Source organism: Monodelphis domestica, chromosome 3, assembly GCF_027887165.1.
Source record: "Monodelphis domestica isolate mMonDom1 chromosome 3, mMonDom1.pri, whole genome shotgun sequence".
Taxonomy (NCBI): Eukaryota; Metazoa; Chordata; class Mammalia; order Didelphimorphia; family Didelphidae; genus Monodelphis; species Monodelphis domestica.
This window is the reverse complement of record NC_077229.1, coordinates 64995909-65011493: the sequence shown is the minus strand read 5'-3', so window position 1 is coordinate 65011493 and position 15585 is coordinate 64995909. Positions and strand designations below refer to the sequence as shown.

At 36.9% G+C, this 15585-nt stretch overlaps 1 protein-coding gene across 4 annotated transcripts in view; it reads left to right on the top strand.

The window, feature by feature from the left end:
- The window catches only part of LOC103092690 (mucin-16-like), an 84972-nt gene that overhangs the window by 15112 nt on the left and 54275 nt on the right, over positions 1–15585 (top strand). For all 4 annotated transcript variants that reach the window (XM_056820574.1, XM_056820573.1, XM_056820577.1 and 1 more), the window contains exons 4-9: positions 4868–4995; positions 5117–5184; positions 6304–6473; positions 7115–7153; positions 8456–8551; positions 13172–13819. In XM_056820574.1, coding sequence (XP_056676552.1) covers positions 4868–4995; positions 5117–5184; positions 6304–6473; positions 7115–7153; positions 8456–8551; positions 13172–13819 — 1149 coding nt within the window. The remainder of the gene's footprint in view (positions 1–4867; positions 4996–5116; positions 5185–6303; positions 6474–7114; positions 7154–8455; positions 8552–13171; positions 13820–15585) is intronic.

Genomic DNA, 15585 nt, shown 5'->3' with positions numbered 1-15585 from the left:
AAGATGGCCATTAGCAGTATGATACTCTTAAACTGTACCAAAAAGCAATGGTCATCAAAACAATATCGTACTGGCTAAGAGACAGAAGAGAGGACCAGTGAAATAGGCTTCGAGTAAGTGACCTTGGCAAGACAGTCTATAAAGTTCCCAACTTTTGGAACAAAAATAACTATTTGACAAAAACTGCTCAAAAACTGGAAAACAGTATGGGAGAGATTTATGTTTAGATCAACATCTCACCCCCTATACCAAGATAAACACAGAATTGGTGAATGACTTGAATATAAAGAAGGAAACTATAAATATATTAGGTGAACACAGTATAGTATGTATACTTGCCAGATCTTTAGGAAAGGAAAGTTTTTAAGACCAAGCAAGAGTTGGAAAAAATTACAAAATGTAAAATATATAACTTTTATTACATTAAATTAAAATGGTTTTGTACAAACAAACCAATGCAACCAAAATTAGATGAGAAGCAAAAATTTGGGAAATATCTTTATAACAAACAATTGACAAAGGTCTAATTACTCAGACATATAATGAATTAAATCAATTGTACAAAAAAAAAAAAAACCCAAGCAATTCTACAATTGACAAATGGGCAAGGGGCAATAGGCAATTTTCAGATAAAGAAATAAAAACTATCAATAAGCTCATAAAAATATTTAAATGACTTATAATTAGACAAATGCAGATCCAAAGAACTCTGATTTACCACTTCACACTTAGCAGATTAGCTAACATGACCGCAAAGGAAAATAGCAAATGTTGGCGGGGATGTGACAAAATTGAGACATTAATACATTGCTGATAGAGTTGTGAATCGATCCAACCATTCTGGATGGCAATTTGGAACTATGCCAAAAGGGCTTAAAAGATTGTTTTCCCTTTGATCCAGCCATACCTCTCGCTGCATTTCTAATACCCCAAAGAGATCATAGGGAAAAAAAAAAAACTTGTACCAAAATATTTATAGCCATGCTCTTTGTGGTGGCAAAAAACTGGAAAAATAATGGTGTCCTTCAAATGAGGAATGGATGAAAAAATTGTGGTATCTGTTGGTGATGGAATACTATTGTGCTATAAGGAATAATGAACTGGAGGAATTCCATGTGAAGTGGAACAACCTCCAGGAACTCATGCAGAGTGAAAGGAGCAAAACCAGGACAACACAGAGACTGATACACTTCTTGTACAATCAAATGTAAGGGACTTCTCTATTAGCAGTAATGCAATGATCCAAGACAATTCTGAGGAACTTTTGGAAAAGATAGCTATCCACATTCAGAGGAGGAACTGTGGGAATAGAAACACAGAAGAAAAACATCTGCTTGATCACATGGGTTGATGGGGATATGACTGGGAATGTAGACTCTAAATGGTCACCGTAGTGCAATTATAATATGAAAATAGGTCTTGATCAATGTATCTTTCTTTGATACATGTGACTTAGAATCATTTTACAGTCCTTATCTTTTCTTGATACATCAATGACACAAGAAAAACCCAGTGGAATTGTGGGGCATAAGGGGAGAAAAAGAACATGAATCATGTAACCATGTTAAACATATTCTAAATTAATTAAATATTTTTTTCAATTCAAAGTTAAAAAAATAAAAAGTCAAAAAGTCAAAATCCCCAATCATAAAACATCAGACCATATGATCAATAGAATGTTTTTCTTAAGCATTTCTACAATCACAGCTCTTTCTCTGGTTGTAGTTGGCATTCTCTCATAAATCCCTATAGATTGTCCTAGAACATTGCATTGATACTAGTAGAGAACTCCATTACATTTGATTGTGCTGTCACAATGTATCAGTCTCTGTGTACCATGTTCTCCTGGTTCTGCTCATTTCTCTCTGCATCAGTTATTGAAGGTGTCTGTGTGGTTCACATGGAATTCCTTCAGTTCAACAATCATTTCAACACAATAGTATTCCCTCACCATCAGATACCACAATTTGTTCAGCAATTCTCCCATTGATAGACACCAGGGGATAATTTTCTTGAGTGAGGATTTGTACTTCATATTTCATTTGGCCCATTAGAATTTCTAAAGTTGTTTTCCTCCGCAAATTTTTATGCCTCTTTTTTCCCCTACTGCTAATTTTGCCTTTCAAGGGATTTTTCAGTGTATTTTTGTGTATCTCGTTCCATATGGTCAATTCTACTTTTTGAAAGAGTTCACCTCTTCATTGAATTTTTATATCTTTTACCACTTCGTATACTCTTATTTAAAAGATTTTCATTTTTTTCAATATTGTTTGTGCCTCTTTTACCAAGGTGTTGGCTTTTTTTACATGAATTTCCTGTATCACTCTCATCACTTCTGAATTTTCTTCTACCTCATCTATTTGATCATTAAAGCTCTTTTTTGAGCTTCTTCCATTAATTCTCTTTAAGCTTAAGAGCAATCCTTATTTTTATGGGAAAGTTTGCATGCAGCAGCATTGATTTTATTGTCTTCTACTGAGTTTGTGTTTTGGTTTTCTCTATCACCAAAATAGGTCTGTATGTTGAATTTCTTTTTCTTCTGTTTGTTCATTTCTAGCCCTTTCCTTTCCATTTTAAGCATAACAGTTAAAATTGAATCTGTACCTGTGGTGAATTGAATACTGCTCCAAGTTTAAGTTTCTTTGTATAGCTGCCCTCAGAGTTAACACTGTGGATCAATCTGCTTTCAGTCCTTCAAATTTAGAATCATGAAAGCGAAGGTGTGTTTAATACTCTTCTGGTCTGTTTTCTGCTTTGTGAGTAACCCTAAGCACTCTTTCCTTCCTTGGAACTGTGACCAGGGAGAGTCTCCTGCTCTCCTTTGGCTACAAGTACTGGTTTCTGCTAGCACTTCTCCACCCTGAGAATCTCTCCCACAAACTAGGATCTGAATATGAGCAATGCAACAAGAATTACCTTAAGAGTGAGTATAAAGGGACCCATGTAATCTCCTTCTAAGCAATTGTCTACTCCCCCACCCATTTATTATCTGGGGATTAATGCTCCAGAAGCCTTTCCTGTTACTTTAGTTGTGGTCAAGGCCTGCTGGCTTGGTGGGGCCTGTCCTGGTGCAATGTGCTCCACTTCCACCTCTACCATCTGTCCTGCTAGCTTTCTAAGTTGTTTTATGCTGGAAAATCAGTTGTTGTTTTTTGTGTTATAATACTGCTTCACAATTCAGGTAATGCATTTCATCAGGTTTTTAAAGGGTAATTTGATAGAGATCAGATGAGGGATTTCTACCTTCTCCACCAAGTTGGCTTTGCATTTGGCTTTTATTCATATAAATTTGAATTATTGGAAATTAGAAATGAGATCCTTCTCAGAAGAAGTTGAAGCAAAGATTTTTTTCCCCTCCAAATACACTATTCCCTTCTAATTTATTAAATTGGTTTTGTTTTAAGGGGAAAACAATTTGATTTTATGTAAGCAAAATTGTCCATTTTATCATGCTTTCCTATTTATTTCTCATGTGATCATGAACTATCTCCCTGTCCTTTAATATGTAAGTTAAAATTTTCCTCATTGCTCTCATTCATTTTATATCACCTGTTGTATCTAACTCATGTACCCATTTGGAATTTTATGTCATGCAAGACTCCTGGTCTATCCATAACTTCTGCAAGACGAATTTTCAGTATTTTCAGCAATTTTTATTAAGTAATCAGTACTTAACTTTGAAAATGGATTAACCTCCTATCTTACTTGTGAGGAAACAAAGGCAAAAACATAGGACATGACAGGAATACAATTTATATAGGTTAGTGATTACATACTTCTTTGGCACACAATCCATTTTCTACATATGTTTCCATAGAACTTAACAACAGATGCATAGCATAAGGAGATAGTCAATGAAATATTGGTACCATAGATGAGTGATATAAACAGAATGATCTAGTGGTTAGTTCTCCCTGATCTAAGGAGAATCATTGATACTTTTGGTCAGCTTTCATAATCAATCACAATTATTTAGAAGATGAATAACAAAACATTTTGTAGCTAGGTACATGGTTAGAAGATAATTTGAGACAGACCATATTTGGGGGTTCCACAATTTACAAGTTCTATTTTCCTTGTGTTACTTTAAACACCTGGCAATGTTGCCTGGTTTCTGTCTGCAATGGAGTGTATCTTGAAGGTGATTGATGTTCTTGGCTTGCCTGGCTTGTAATAGGAATGAATGTGCAACTCTGTGGAGAGGGAAAGGAGAGAGGGGGGTGGGGGGTAATGATCTTTAGGTTTGAATTCTGTGAATGCAGTCTTTTAGGGTAATAATCTGGGAGGGGATTAAGGTGGGATATATCTGTGTTATCCCTGTATTTGCTCTCATATTATTATTCCTCTATTGGGAAGGAGACAATATTCATAACAAGTCATATCTGTGTTATCCCTGTATTTGCTCTCATATTATTATTCCTCTATTGGGAAGGAGACAATATTCATAACAAGTCCATTAGTAAGGGAAGTTGGAGAGAGAGAGAAGTCACAGAGTGGGATCAGTGGGGGGCTCATTTTCAGGAAGCTGCCTTATAGTGCCCATCTCCCAAACTGTAACTTTGTCAGCCAGTGGGGATTTTTCAGCTTCCCACAGGCTTCTAACTCCAAATCCACAATTTTTAACACTGCTAGAAAAAGTGTGTATGGCTGGAGGGATCCTCAGAATTTCATTAGTGGGTTCAATCTGCTGAGTTTTTCTCTGAGGAAGGTCTAGAACATTGTTACCTGGAATAATGGTGATGATCATGGGTAATGATCATCACAATAACTAGCTTTTAGATAGAATTTGAAGGCTTACAAAGGATTTTCTCTCATTTGAATAACATTTGCAAGGCTCATCCAATGGGATACCTTTCCTTTTGTACAGAATCATGGAGCTCTTGCTACAAGACCTTCACACTCAGCTTCACTATTACCAACATGTTTTACACAACAAAGATGAGTCAAAAGGATTCCAGAACATTCAAGACTGCTGAGCATATCCTGCAAGTCCTGGTGAGACTCCACCTCCACTCTCTTCTATCTCCTCTCTCCCATGCTACCTTCCTTAGCCCTGTGTATTCAAGCTTGCTCTAGCCAGGTACACAGAAGTTCCCTTCTCTCCTTTTGTTTCCAGCTCAAGGTATTGTTTCGAAGGAGCAGGCTTGGATCTCAGTATTATGGATGCAGTGGGATCTCACTGAGGTGAGAATAATGCAAGACATTAGCTCAGATATTAGGGATCAGTACATTCCCATTTCATTCAGATGATGCCCAGGCTGTTTCTTCTTCTGCTTCCCAATAGCAATTCCTTCTTTCCCAAGTTGTAATGAATAAAATCCCCCAACCAAGAAGCCATTAAAATATTCTAGGTTCCTTCTACCCTTTCCCAGGTGGAGAAATATTCTTTCCCCATTACTCTTTCCAAAGATAAGTTAGCATCTGTTTTCACTTTATAACTCCACATGAATGGAATAACATAGGAGGCACCAAGTGAGTGCTTAGAAAATGATGAATTACTAACATGTCAACATTAACTTTCTTTAGAATCATAGGATTATAGATTAAAAGCTGGAAGGGACAGTAGGAGTCATCTGGACCATTCTTTTCATTTACAGATGAAAAAATGAAGACCCAAGCAGATCCCAATAACTGTTCCCAGGTCAAAGATAGTCAGAATTTGAGCACGCTTGCCCTTTGATTTTAAATTCAATGTTCTTTCCACTATTATAAAGAAACTACTGAAAATAATCAGACCCCATTGACACTTGTAAACATGTAAATAAGTGACATAAATAAGTGACTTTACAGAGCACTGCTAATTCCATTGTAGTGGATAAAGTGCTAAGTGTGGAATCAGAAAGAACAGAGTTCAAATTTTCTCTCAGACACTTAGCAGATGTGTGACCCTGTGCAAGTCACATAAACTGTCTTAGCCTCAATCTCTTTCCTCTACAAAATGAGAAGGCTGTATGTGATGGCTCCCAATGTCCTTTTCAACTCTAAATCTACAATCATCTCTAAACCTTTATTCCAAATCAGCCACTTCTCTCAAGAGTGTTCTCTGAATAACTAAATTTCAGAAACTAAACCAGTGGTGTCAAACTCAAAAAGAAACTGAGATGACCACGAAATTATACATCAGGGTCCCAATAGCCTGCATTATGACTCAGAAAACCATATACATTTATACATTGCTTTTTTAAATTAATAAACTAACACATTAACACATTAAAATCAGATTGGAACTATCCTTATTCTGACTCATGTGACTCCCAGGAAGGGCTATATTTGAAACCACTTGTCTGAAACATTAATTTCCAGGTCTCTGAAGAACAACATAGCAACTGCAGTGAATGTACTTTGCATTTTTAAGAAGGACTCCTCCAAGCCTGTAGTGAACAAAAAGAAGGTTTACTGGGAGCTGACTGAACAGCTCTACAGAAGAAATCTAAAACACCTGGTTATAGAGAATGATAGCCTCTTTGTGAATGGTAAATAGCTTGACTTTTGGGACATGTGCCTCTCTTTCTCTGGGTGGTTCCCTTTCCAAAAAACAACACACCTGCCCCAAATTCTTCTTTCCTTTTGGGTCTCCTTTGTTTTCATGGTTTCTCTCTCACTCCTGGGAGCACTGGCCCTCAAAGTGGTGACAAACGATGAAGAAATGGGGAATTCACTACTCAAGATCAGAAGAGACTGGATTGTTCTTAGGCTCCTTCAACCAACAAGTATGCCATGAATTCCTTCCTCTTGAATGCTGAAGCACCATTTTCCCTATGGGCCCCAACAACAACTCCTCTCCATTACTCCTTTCTTTGCCCACAAATAGATACCCTACTCAAATTCTCTCCTTTCTTTCTCTCTCTCTCTCTCTCTCTCTCCTTTTATATTTCTTCTTTCTTCTCTCCCTCTCTTTTCTCTTTCTTTTTTGTCTTCTCATTTCTTTATCTTTCCCAAAATCTTGTCTTCACATCTCTTCTGTCCTATTCTCTTTTTTCTTCTCCTATTCTCTTCTCTTCGCTCCTTTCATCTACTAGTTCTTGCCTTTTCCTTCCCTGCCCTCACCTTCTCTCCAACACTTGTTCCCTCTGAATTTATTTCTTTCTTCTTTTCTTTTCCCTTCTCCAACTAGGGTATCACTATAAGCTGCCAGGAATCAGATCCACAAAGAGTGAGTTTTAGATTTCTTTATTCTCTATTTAATGGGACACTACAATGAAAAAAAAAATTTGTTAATCTTCTTGGAAGGGAGCAATGTAGGGCAGAGGAATAAAAGTGGTGATAGGGGCTCAGAATGAGATATGCTATTAGATATGGCTAAAGTTGAAACTTCATTTACTCATTTCTCTATTTTGTTTTTGCTATAACTAGTTCAAAGGGGGAAATTATCCAATGGGATTGGAAAAACAGGCTATCCCTATCTCCTTCATGTTCAAAATTAAGAGTCAGAACTTGTGGTCTTTGTAATCTGATACATTGAGGGGATCTCCCAACATTCCAGAGAGACTTGTGCCTCTCCCCTATATTCTTCATTCACCAAAGTTGCCCAATAGTTTTCATTAATAATGTTTTTATCCTCTGCTCTTTCAATAACTACACTCTCCCTAAACATGTGTCTTGCTCAGTCATCATGATCTTCAGGCATTTCAGGTAGGAATAAGCTAATGCTTAACTTCTCTTCTGGTTTTTCTCCCCTGGAGAGGTTTAATTAAACCTAATATATAAAATAGGAAATGGAGATGGCAGGAGAGACATATGCCCAGGTGTCATGTATGACAAAGAATGAAATGATCCCTTCTTAACAAGGTCCATATATTCTAACAATGCTAACAATTACAGAGATGAATATGTGTTGAATATAAACTAAAAATACTATTAACAAGGTGTAGGTATGGAGGAAGAGTGTAGGGAATCATGAAAGGTTTCATGTAGAAGGTGGTACTGGAGCTGAGTCTTGAACCAAAGTGGGGAGGAAGGGGGTTGTCTGAGTTGGAGGGGTGGAAGGAGGCCATTCCAGGTACAGAAGACAGCTTGTGCAATTTCATAGCTATGGGAGATGAAGTTTCCCAAAGCCACAAAATGGAGAAAGTCAAATTAGAATTTGACTTTCTCAAACCAAACTGCAGTTAAAAAGAGAGTAGGAAGAAGGGAAGTGGAAGCCCTTTTATAGATAGCCTTCTCAAAAATTTCAGTGACAAAAGGGAAGAGAGATAGGAGATGATAGCTATCAGGGACAGGTGGATAAAATGAAGGCTCTTTTTCATATGGGGTTGAAGGAAAGCTGCCAGTAGATAAGGAGAGTTTGGAAACAAAATTAAAGAATGGGAATACTAGAGAGATTCTCTGCTGGATGAAGGATGAAGTAAAGAAGGTACATATTTTGGCATTTTCTTTAGAATATAAGGGGACAACATATTGTCCTTTCTACCCCCATTCCTGTGGCTGACATATATGTTCTCATTTATTCTTCTAGTGCCTGTCACCCTTATACCAGACCATGGAGCATCAGAAGACATTGAATCACTGACTAGTGGTCTCTTGATTCGTGAATCCACTCTATGTGCTATAGGTAAGAAAATATTTTTCCTTTCTCTTATACTGGTATTTATCTTTGCTTGGGCACTTGTTTTCAATTTTGAGATATGGAATTGTCTTCATAATCTGAGACCAGGACAATCACTGATGGGGGAGTTTGTCATTAGGTTGTAAGACTTGACAATTTCATCCCATTACTCTCTACCCTGAAGTATGTTGTGATACCAGCCTTTGGATGAAGAGCTCAGGGGGGATTTTTTCTATTTCTTTTGTTCCTTTGTGTGTATGCATATAATAGCCCATTGATATTCTTGGACCATTTCTCAACTGTAGAATAGCTCTTTTAAAAATTTTGTTAATTTATAAAATGTATAAATTTATAATATATATAAATATTATATATGACATATAAAATGTATACTTTTCCCCTCCAATGTAAAAACATTTTCTTTGTACCTTATGTGAAAAATCTCCCCCATTCTAACTCTTCCATCCCTCTTCTTCCAGTGCATACCTCTTTATTGAAGTGGGACATTTCACAAATGAGTTCAAACACCTAGAATTTCAATTATTGGAACCATAATTTGTTAATAAAAGAGAGAAATAAAGGATCTACCAGCTGGGGCAGAGTTCCCTAGTGGAAAACTGCCTTGGTTTGACATTAAAGACAAAATTATATACATTGCAGAATTCTTATCTAAGAAACAAACTCTTAACACAGGAATGCAGAACCCAAGATGGGGGGGAACAATTCTTAGATTTACAATGGGGATGTTAACCAGGGAGTGTTTATCTTCACTTAGTCAAATGTTAGTCCAGGCGCCCTTTGCTATTCCTAAAATTCCTCTTTTGTCTCTTACCACCCAGAAAGCATTTTGTTATCTGCCCTAACATCTTTTTCTTCTGGAGGGTATGTAAAACCAGGTCTGTCCCCTTAAAATGCAGATGGGTATTTTTTTCCATCTTTGGTCTTTCTGGGGTTACTTCATTATCATCCCTTCATTCTTTTTTAGGAATCATTCCAATCTCATAGCCTGATACCTATGTCCTCTTATACATAAACTGTTGTTAACTGCCTTAATAATCATAAAGTTCTTAAGACTTAGCTATGTCATCTTCCCATATAGGAATATAAACAATTTAAGTTCATTGAATTGTTTTTGATTACTTTTTAATGCTTATTGTTTTCTGCTTTGAGGCTTCTTTTTGAGATGTCAGATTTTCTATGCAATTCAGGTCTCTCCATGAGAAATGCTTGTTTGTTTTAGGTTGTAAAACCTAGCTCCTTTGCCTTCCAGAATATCATATTCCAAACTGGTCACCCCTTGAACTTGGAAGCCATACTTTGTATGATCTTGACTGTGTCCATGATATTGGAGTTGTTTCTTTCTGACTCCTTGAAGTGTTTCCTCTGACTATAATATTCCTGAGAATTTCCATTTTTAAATCCCTTTCAGGGGGAGATCAGTGAATTCTTTCAATTCCTTAGATAACAAGGCATCTTTCCTTGATAATTTCTTCAAAGATTATGCTCTTGCACTTTCTTTGACCATGGCTTTCAGGTAATCCAATAATTCTTAGATCATCTCTTCATATCTATTTTCTAGGTCAGTTGTTTCTCCAGTGAAATATTTCACATTTTCCCTAACTTTTCATTCTCTCACCTTTGTTGTATTGTTTCTTGATGTCTTAAGAAATCATTAGCTTATAGCGGAACAATTCTGATTTTGAAAGAATCATTTTCATCAGTGAGATTTTGTACCTCTTTAGTCATTTGCCCAATTCAGTTTTTTAAAGAATTCTTTTTTTTGTGAATTATTGTTTATCATTTTATGTCAGTCCTTCTTATTAAGGAGTACATCAGGAAATTTGTAGGTTTCTTTTATATTTCACCAATTTTGTTTTTAATATGTTATTTCCTTCAATATTTTTGGCTCCTTTTGCCAAGGTGTTAATTCTCTTTTCACAGATTTCTTCTCCAGTTTTTCCTCTATATATCTTACCTCTATCTTTCACTCTTCCAGAAATTCCAGAATTGGGTTTAGGACAAATTAGTAGCGATTTTCATTATGTTTTCTTTGAGGGTTTCACATTGTTGTCTTCTTCTGAGATTATTCTTGGTTTTCCCTGCCAATATAATAGCTTTTCATGATCAAATTCATTTTTGTTGTTTGCTAATTTTTCCAGCCCATTTCTTGATTTTGAACTTCATATAAAAATGAAGCTTTGCTCAATGGAGGGAGGAAAGTCATGGCCTCAAGCTGTTGTTCTTTTCAGAGCTGGTTCTATAGTGCTGTTAATTTTTTTGTTTGTTTGTTTCCAAAGTAGTATGATTCTGCAATAGGTTTGGTCATGGCTTTCCAAGCCTGCACTCTGAACTTTACCCAGGAAGAGGCTCAAGAGGCTCCTGGTCCACTTCAGCTGCAAGAACTAGCCTTCTTCTTTCCTTTGGAACTGGAGAAGGGCTCCAGATCCCTTGTGAAGGACTAGTAGAACTGTTTTCTACCTTGGAACCTGTGATGCAGAACAGAATATGGACAATAGAGTTGTCAATCAGTGCTATCCATACCCACTGCCATCAAGGGGGGGTGGGGTAGGGAGCCTCTTAATTTCTTTCGGGCAGATGACTGACCCCTTTACCAACAGTTGCTACTTGTCTGTGTGTTAGGGACAGATCTGCCCCACACCCACTGAGTCACAGGTTTCTCCTGCTAACTTCTTAAGTTTTCTTAGGAAACCGACATGTCTCACTTTGCCTTTTTGTTGACTCTGCAAGTGGAAAATTTGATTGGAGTTGTTATTTTAAAATGTTTGGATGGGAATATTAGGAGATTTCAGCTGGGTAGCCACCACTAATCCTGTTCACATAATTCTTTTTGTGATGTATGGATTCAGAAATATTTTATAATTCTTTATTTATTTAGATTGGATTTCTTTTCCTATCTCTTCCTGCTTGATCTTGGTTGCTAATAGACAAAACTTGAGGAATGTTCTGTTTTTTCCATCATATCATCTGCAAATACAAATAATTTTCCCCCCTTACTACACTCCTTTTTTAATTTCTTTTTTTATTACTATAGCTTCCATTTTTAGTTTTATTTCTACAATTACTGGTGATAATGGTTGTTCTTATTTTTCTCCCAATTTAATTGGACAGACCTTTAAAATTACTATGTTATATATGTTTGTGGCTGACTGTTGGTCTTTGCTAAATACTACTTACCATATGGAGAAAAATATCTATTCATTCTGAAGTTTTTAAACATAATTTTAAACACAGATGGTATTTCCTGCCAAAGTGTTTACTGCATTTATTATAATAAGATTTATTATTTTTTTAACCTGATGCAATATGTTTATAGTTTTCCTGGTACAGAACCAAGCTCCCATTCATGGAATACAGTCCAGCAACAGTGGAAAATCTTTTAAACAAAGTGACTATTGTTTAGCTAATGTTTTATAATTTTTAATCATTATTCATTAGGGATAGTATGGACTTTAAGTTTGTTTTCCTTCTTTAGTCTTTCCCTATCTATCTATATAGTCTAGGCATCTAGACTATATAATAGCAATAATTTTAATGGAATTATTTATTTTTGATAATAGTTCATGTAAGATTGGGACTGATATTTCTTTGAATGTTTGATAGAATTCACTTGTAATTTTACCACTAGAAACAATATAAAATTGTTGAGAGAATAGCAGGAATGGTTTCACAGAAGAGATGGCATTAAAACTGATATTTTTTTAAAAATTGGGTGAATTTAATCATTTCACAGTGGAGGGTACAAATATTCCATTCAGAGAATACAGTGTGAGCAAGACACATAGAAAGAAAAATTCTGGATACACATGAAGTGTGAAGAGGATTCCAGTTGTCAGAGTGTATATGGAAGGGAGTCATATCAGTTAAAATTGGCTAGACCCAAGCTTTCTGTGGTTTAACAACAATGTCTTAATGAATGCTTATTGAATTGAATTACATAGAGCCTTGAATGATAAACCCAGTTTCTTTGTATTTATTTTGCATACAATTTGTATTTAACTCCATTGAGCCTTGAAAAAATTAGAATTTTGCAGGATTCTTTTCTGCCACATGAGAATTGAACAACATTATAACTTTTTAATCCCTTCCAATTTTCTGTTGCTTGAGAAAGGGGGAGGGAAAAAGGAATATGTCATCTATTAAATAAGGAACATGTAGGTGGAATTTATTATTCCTCATAATTTGAGTATTCTAGAAGAAGAATATACATATATGGAGGAAGGAGTTGGAAGAACAGGCATCACTTGAAACTTACTCTTATCTGAATGGACAAAGGAGGACTGAATACATATTCCCATACATACCTTTGACAGAATTAGATGTGGAAATGTAGAATACTCAGAAGGGAAATAGGGGGAGATAGACAAAAGAGATAGGAAGACATAAAAATTATAGAACGGGTGAGGGTCTAGTCGAGGAGGGGAAGTCAAAAGCAAAACAAAATTACTTCCTTGGAAGGATATATCAATTAACATTAAATTGTACTGATTCCTCCCTCATTCATGTAGTGTAGAAGTCAAGGAGGAACCCCTTCATTGCTAAGCTAATGGAAAATGGACCATAGTCCAAAACATCCTGTAACTCAATTATCCACCCTTCTGATCACAGGGCTCAGTGCAGAAAGCAAGGGCAGGATAAGGACCAGAGCTGGAAAAGTAAAGACCACTACAACTTGTAGCCCTGCAGTAAGAACACACTCTGTTCTGGCAACAATAACAACCCCAACCACTCCCTCTGGTACTTCTTGTTTGGAAAGAATCACTGTGCCTGCTTCCTCTGCCTTGCCAGAGACAATGGTAGCACCAGCTGCCTGGTCTGGAGTGATCAGCCCATCTAAAACTGTGTTCGTTGCTGAAATATCTACCCCACCTGTGGCTGGGACAGGAGGAGGGAACTCCATAGGTGTTCCTTCAAACCCTGCTATCCATGACACCACAGCATCAACCACATTCTTCCCCTTGACCAATGTGCTCCCAGCAGGGTCTACAAGCACTTCAGCCACAAGTCTTTCCAGTGTCAGTAGAGAAGATCCAAAGCCAATGACCTCTCTGGACACAGTGATTTCAGAGACCACAGCAATGACTACTGCAAAGAAAGGGCTGGCCCTGACTGACTCCACAGCCACAATGGACAACAGCAGAGGATCTGAGACTGTGGTTCTGTCCACAAGTGATTTGCCTACCACCTCAGCCTCCCCTCTCATTATCACAAATAAAGTATCCACCAGGACCACCATGACAACTATTGCAGACACTGGTAAGAACAGTTCCTTCATTATCTTCCCTGCTGGAACATGGAGTTGTATTTTATTGAAATATAGGAAGGAAACAGTCATCATAGTTATGGATTCCGAGTCTGACATATCCATGGAGGCAGTTAGGCTTATCTTTTATCCCTTAATGACTCATGAAGGGTGTGTGATACAGTAGAAAGAGCATGCATTCATGTCAGAGGACCTGGGTGCAAATCCTAGATCTGTTATTTTCTGCCCATATGCAAAAGTTTGATCAGGAAAGATTGATAATAAGGATGGAGCTTTTGAGGGATGGAGAAGATAAGCCTTTGTTTGGAATTGTGACTACACACCCATTTGGCAGTTGTAGACAAAAACACCTCCTAGTACTTTGTGGATAGGATTGAGAAACATGTCCAGGGCTACAGTTACTATCAACCCATTCATACCTGCACTGGACAGATCAACAATAGCTAACACATATCATGCCTAGTCTATAGCTAACAAATATAAGGCCTACAATATTAATAGGATAGTACTAAGAAAGACCCATTTGGAGGTTCTACCAAGAAAACTCAGAAGGTGTTCAAGCCAGGATTCAAATTGTAGGTCTTCTGACTCTTGTCTAAAGTTCTTTCTATTGGACCATGGTGAACACTCTTTAAGCAGACATGGTGGGGGAAGAGAGAACCCTATATCAATGGAATGGTTGGCTAACTAATGGGTCCATAGTTGCAAAGCAAATAGATGGTTAGATGACCCAAGCTTTTATGATGTCGGCCCTATGCAAGGCTGAGGGGGTGAGGTTGCAAAAATGAAAAGCTCCCTCCAGAGATCAGGATGTAGTTTTTTCCTCCTCCAACCACATGATTCAGTGACTGATCCAAGCAGAGCATGTGTCACCCACACCACATCTATATCCAATAGATTGTACCCTTTCCTGTAATTTTCATATATGGATGTGTTCAATAGTTTTCATTCAGTTCGTTGTGGTTTTCCTTTCTGTTCTCATTTTCTCAAGCACCATCTCTGTCTCCATCACTTTCCTTTAGCACTACAGTGTAAGAACTCCTCGGTGCCTTTCATTCCTTCCTATCCACAGCCTTGAAAATAGGAGTTGCAGAGTGAGGCATGAGATTCCCAATGCTATGAACTTTAAGTATTTAATTTCTCCGACCTCCTTACCCTTCCAATATATTGGTGTTCTCCCCTACTCCCACCTCATATGATTCTTTATGACATATAAATTTACCCCACTTTGTCTCTTTTCTCATTTCTCTTAGTATTCGCATCTTCTTTTTAAACTCTAGTTTAACTCATATATATGTCTTGGCATTTGATCCTATACAGCTTGTCACTGTTCTTTCAATGTATAATTCCTCTACCTACTCAGGTGATAATAAAAATTTTAAAGAGTTATCAATATCCTCTTTTCTTAGAGGGATACAAATCATTTTAACTTATTGGGTGTCTTTAAAAAATTTTGTTTTTGGTTTTATCCCCTTTCTTAATTATGTTTTGGTGATTCTCTTGAATTCTGTGTTTGGGCTTCAAATTTTCTGTGCAAGTCTAGTCTATCCTATATGAATGCTTGAAAGTCTTGTATTTTATTAAAGAACCATATTTTCCCCTGTCAGAACATAGTCAGTTTTTCGGGATAGTTGATTCTTGCTTGTAGATCTAGTTCCCTTACTTTCCTGAATATCATATTCCATGCCTTCCAGTCCTTCAGTGTAGATGCAGGCAGATGCTGTGTTATCCTAACTGTGGTTCCATGGTATCTGAATGA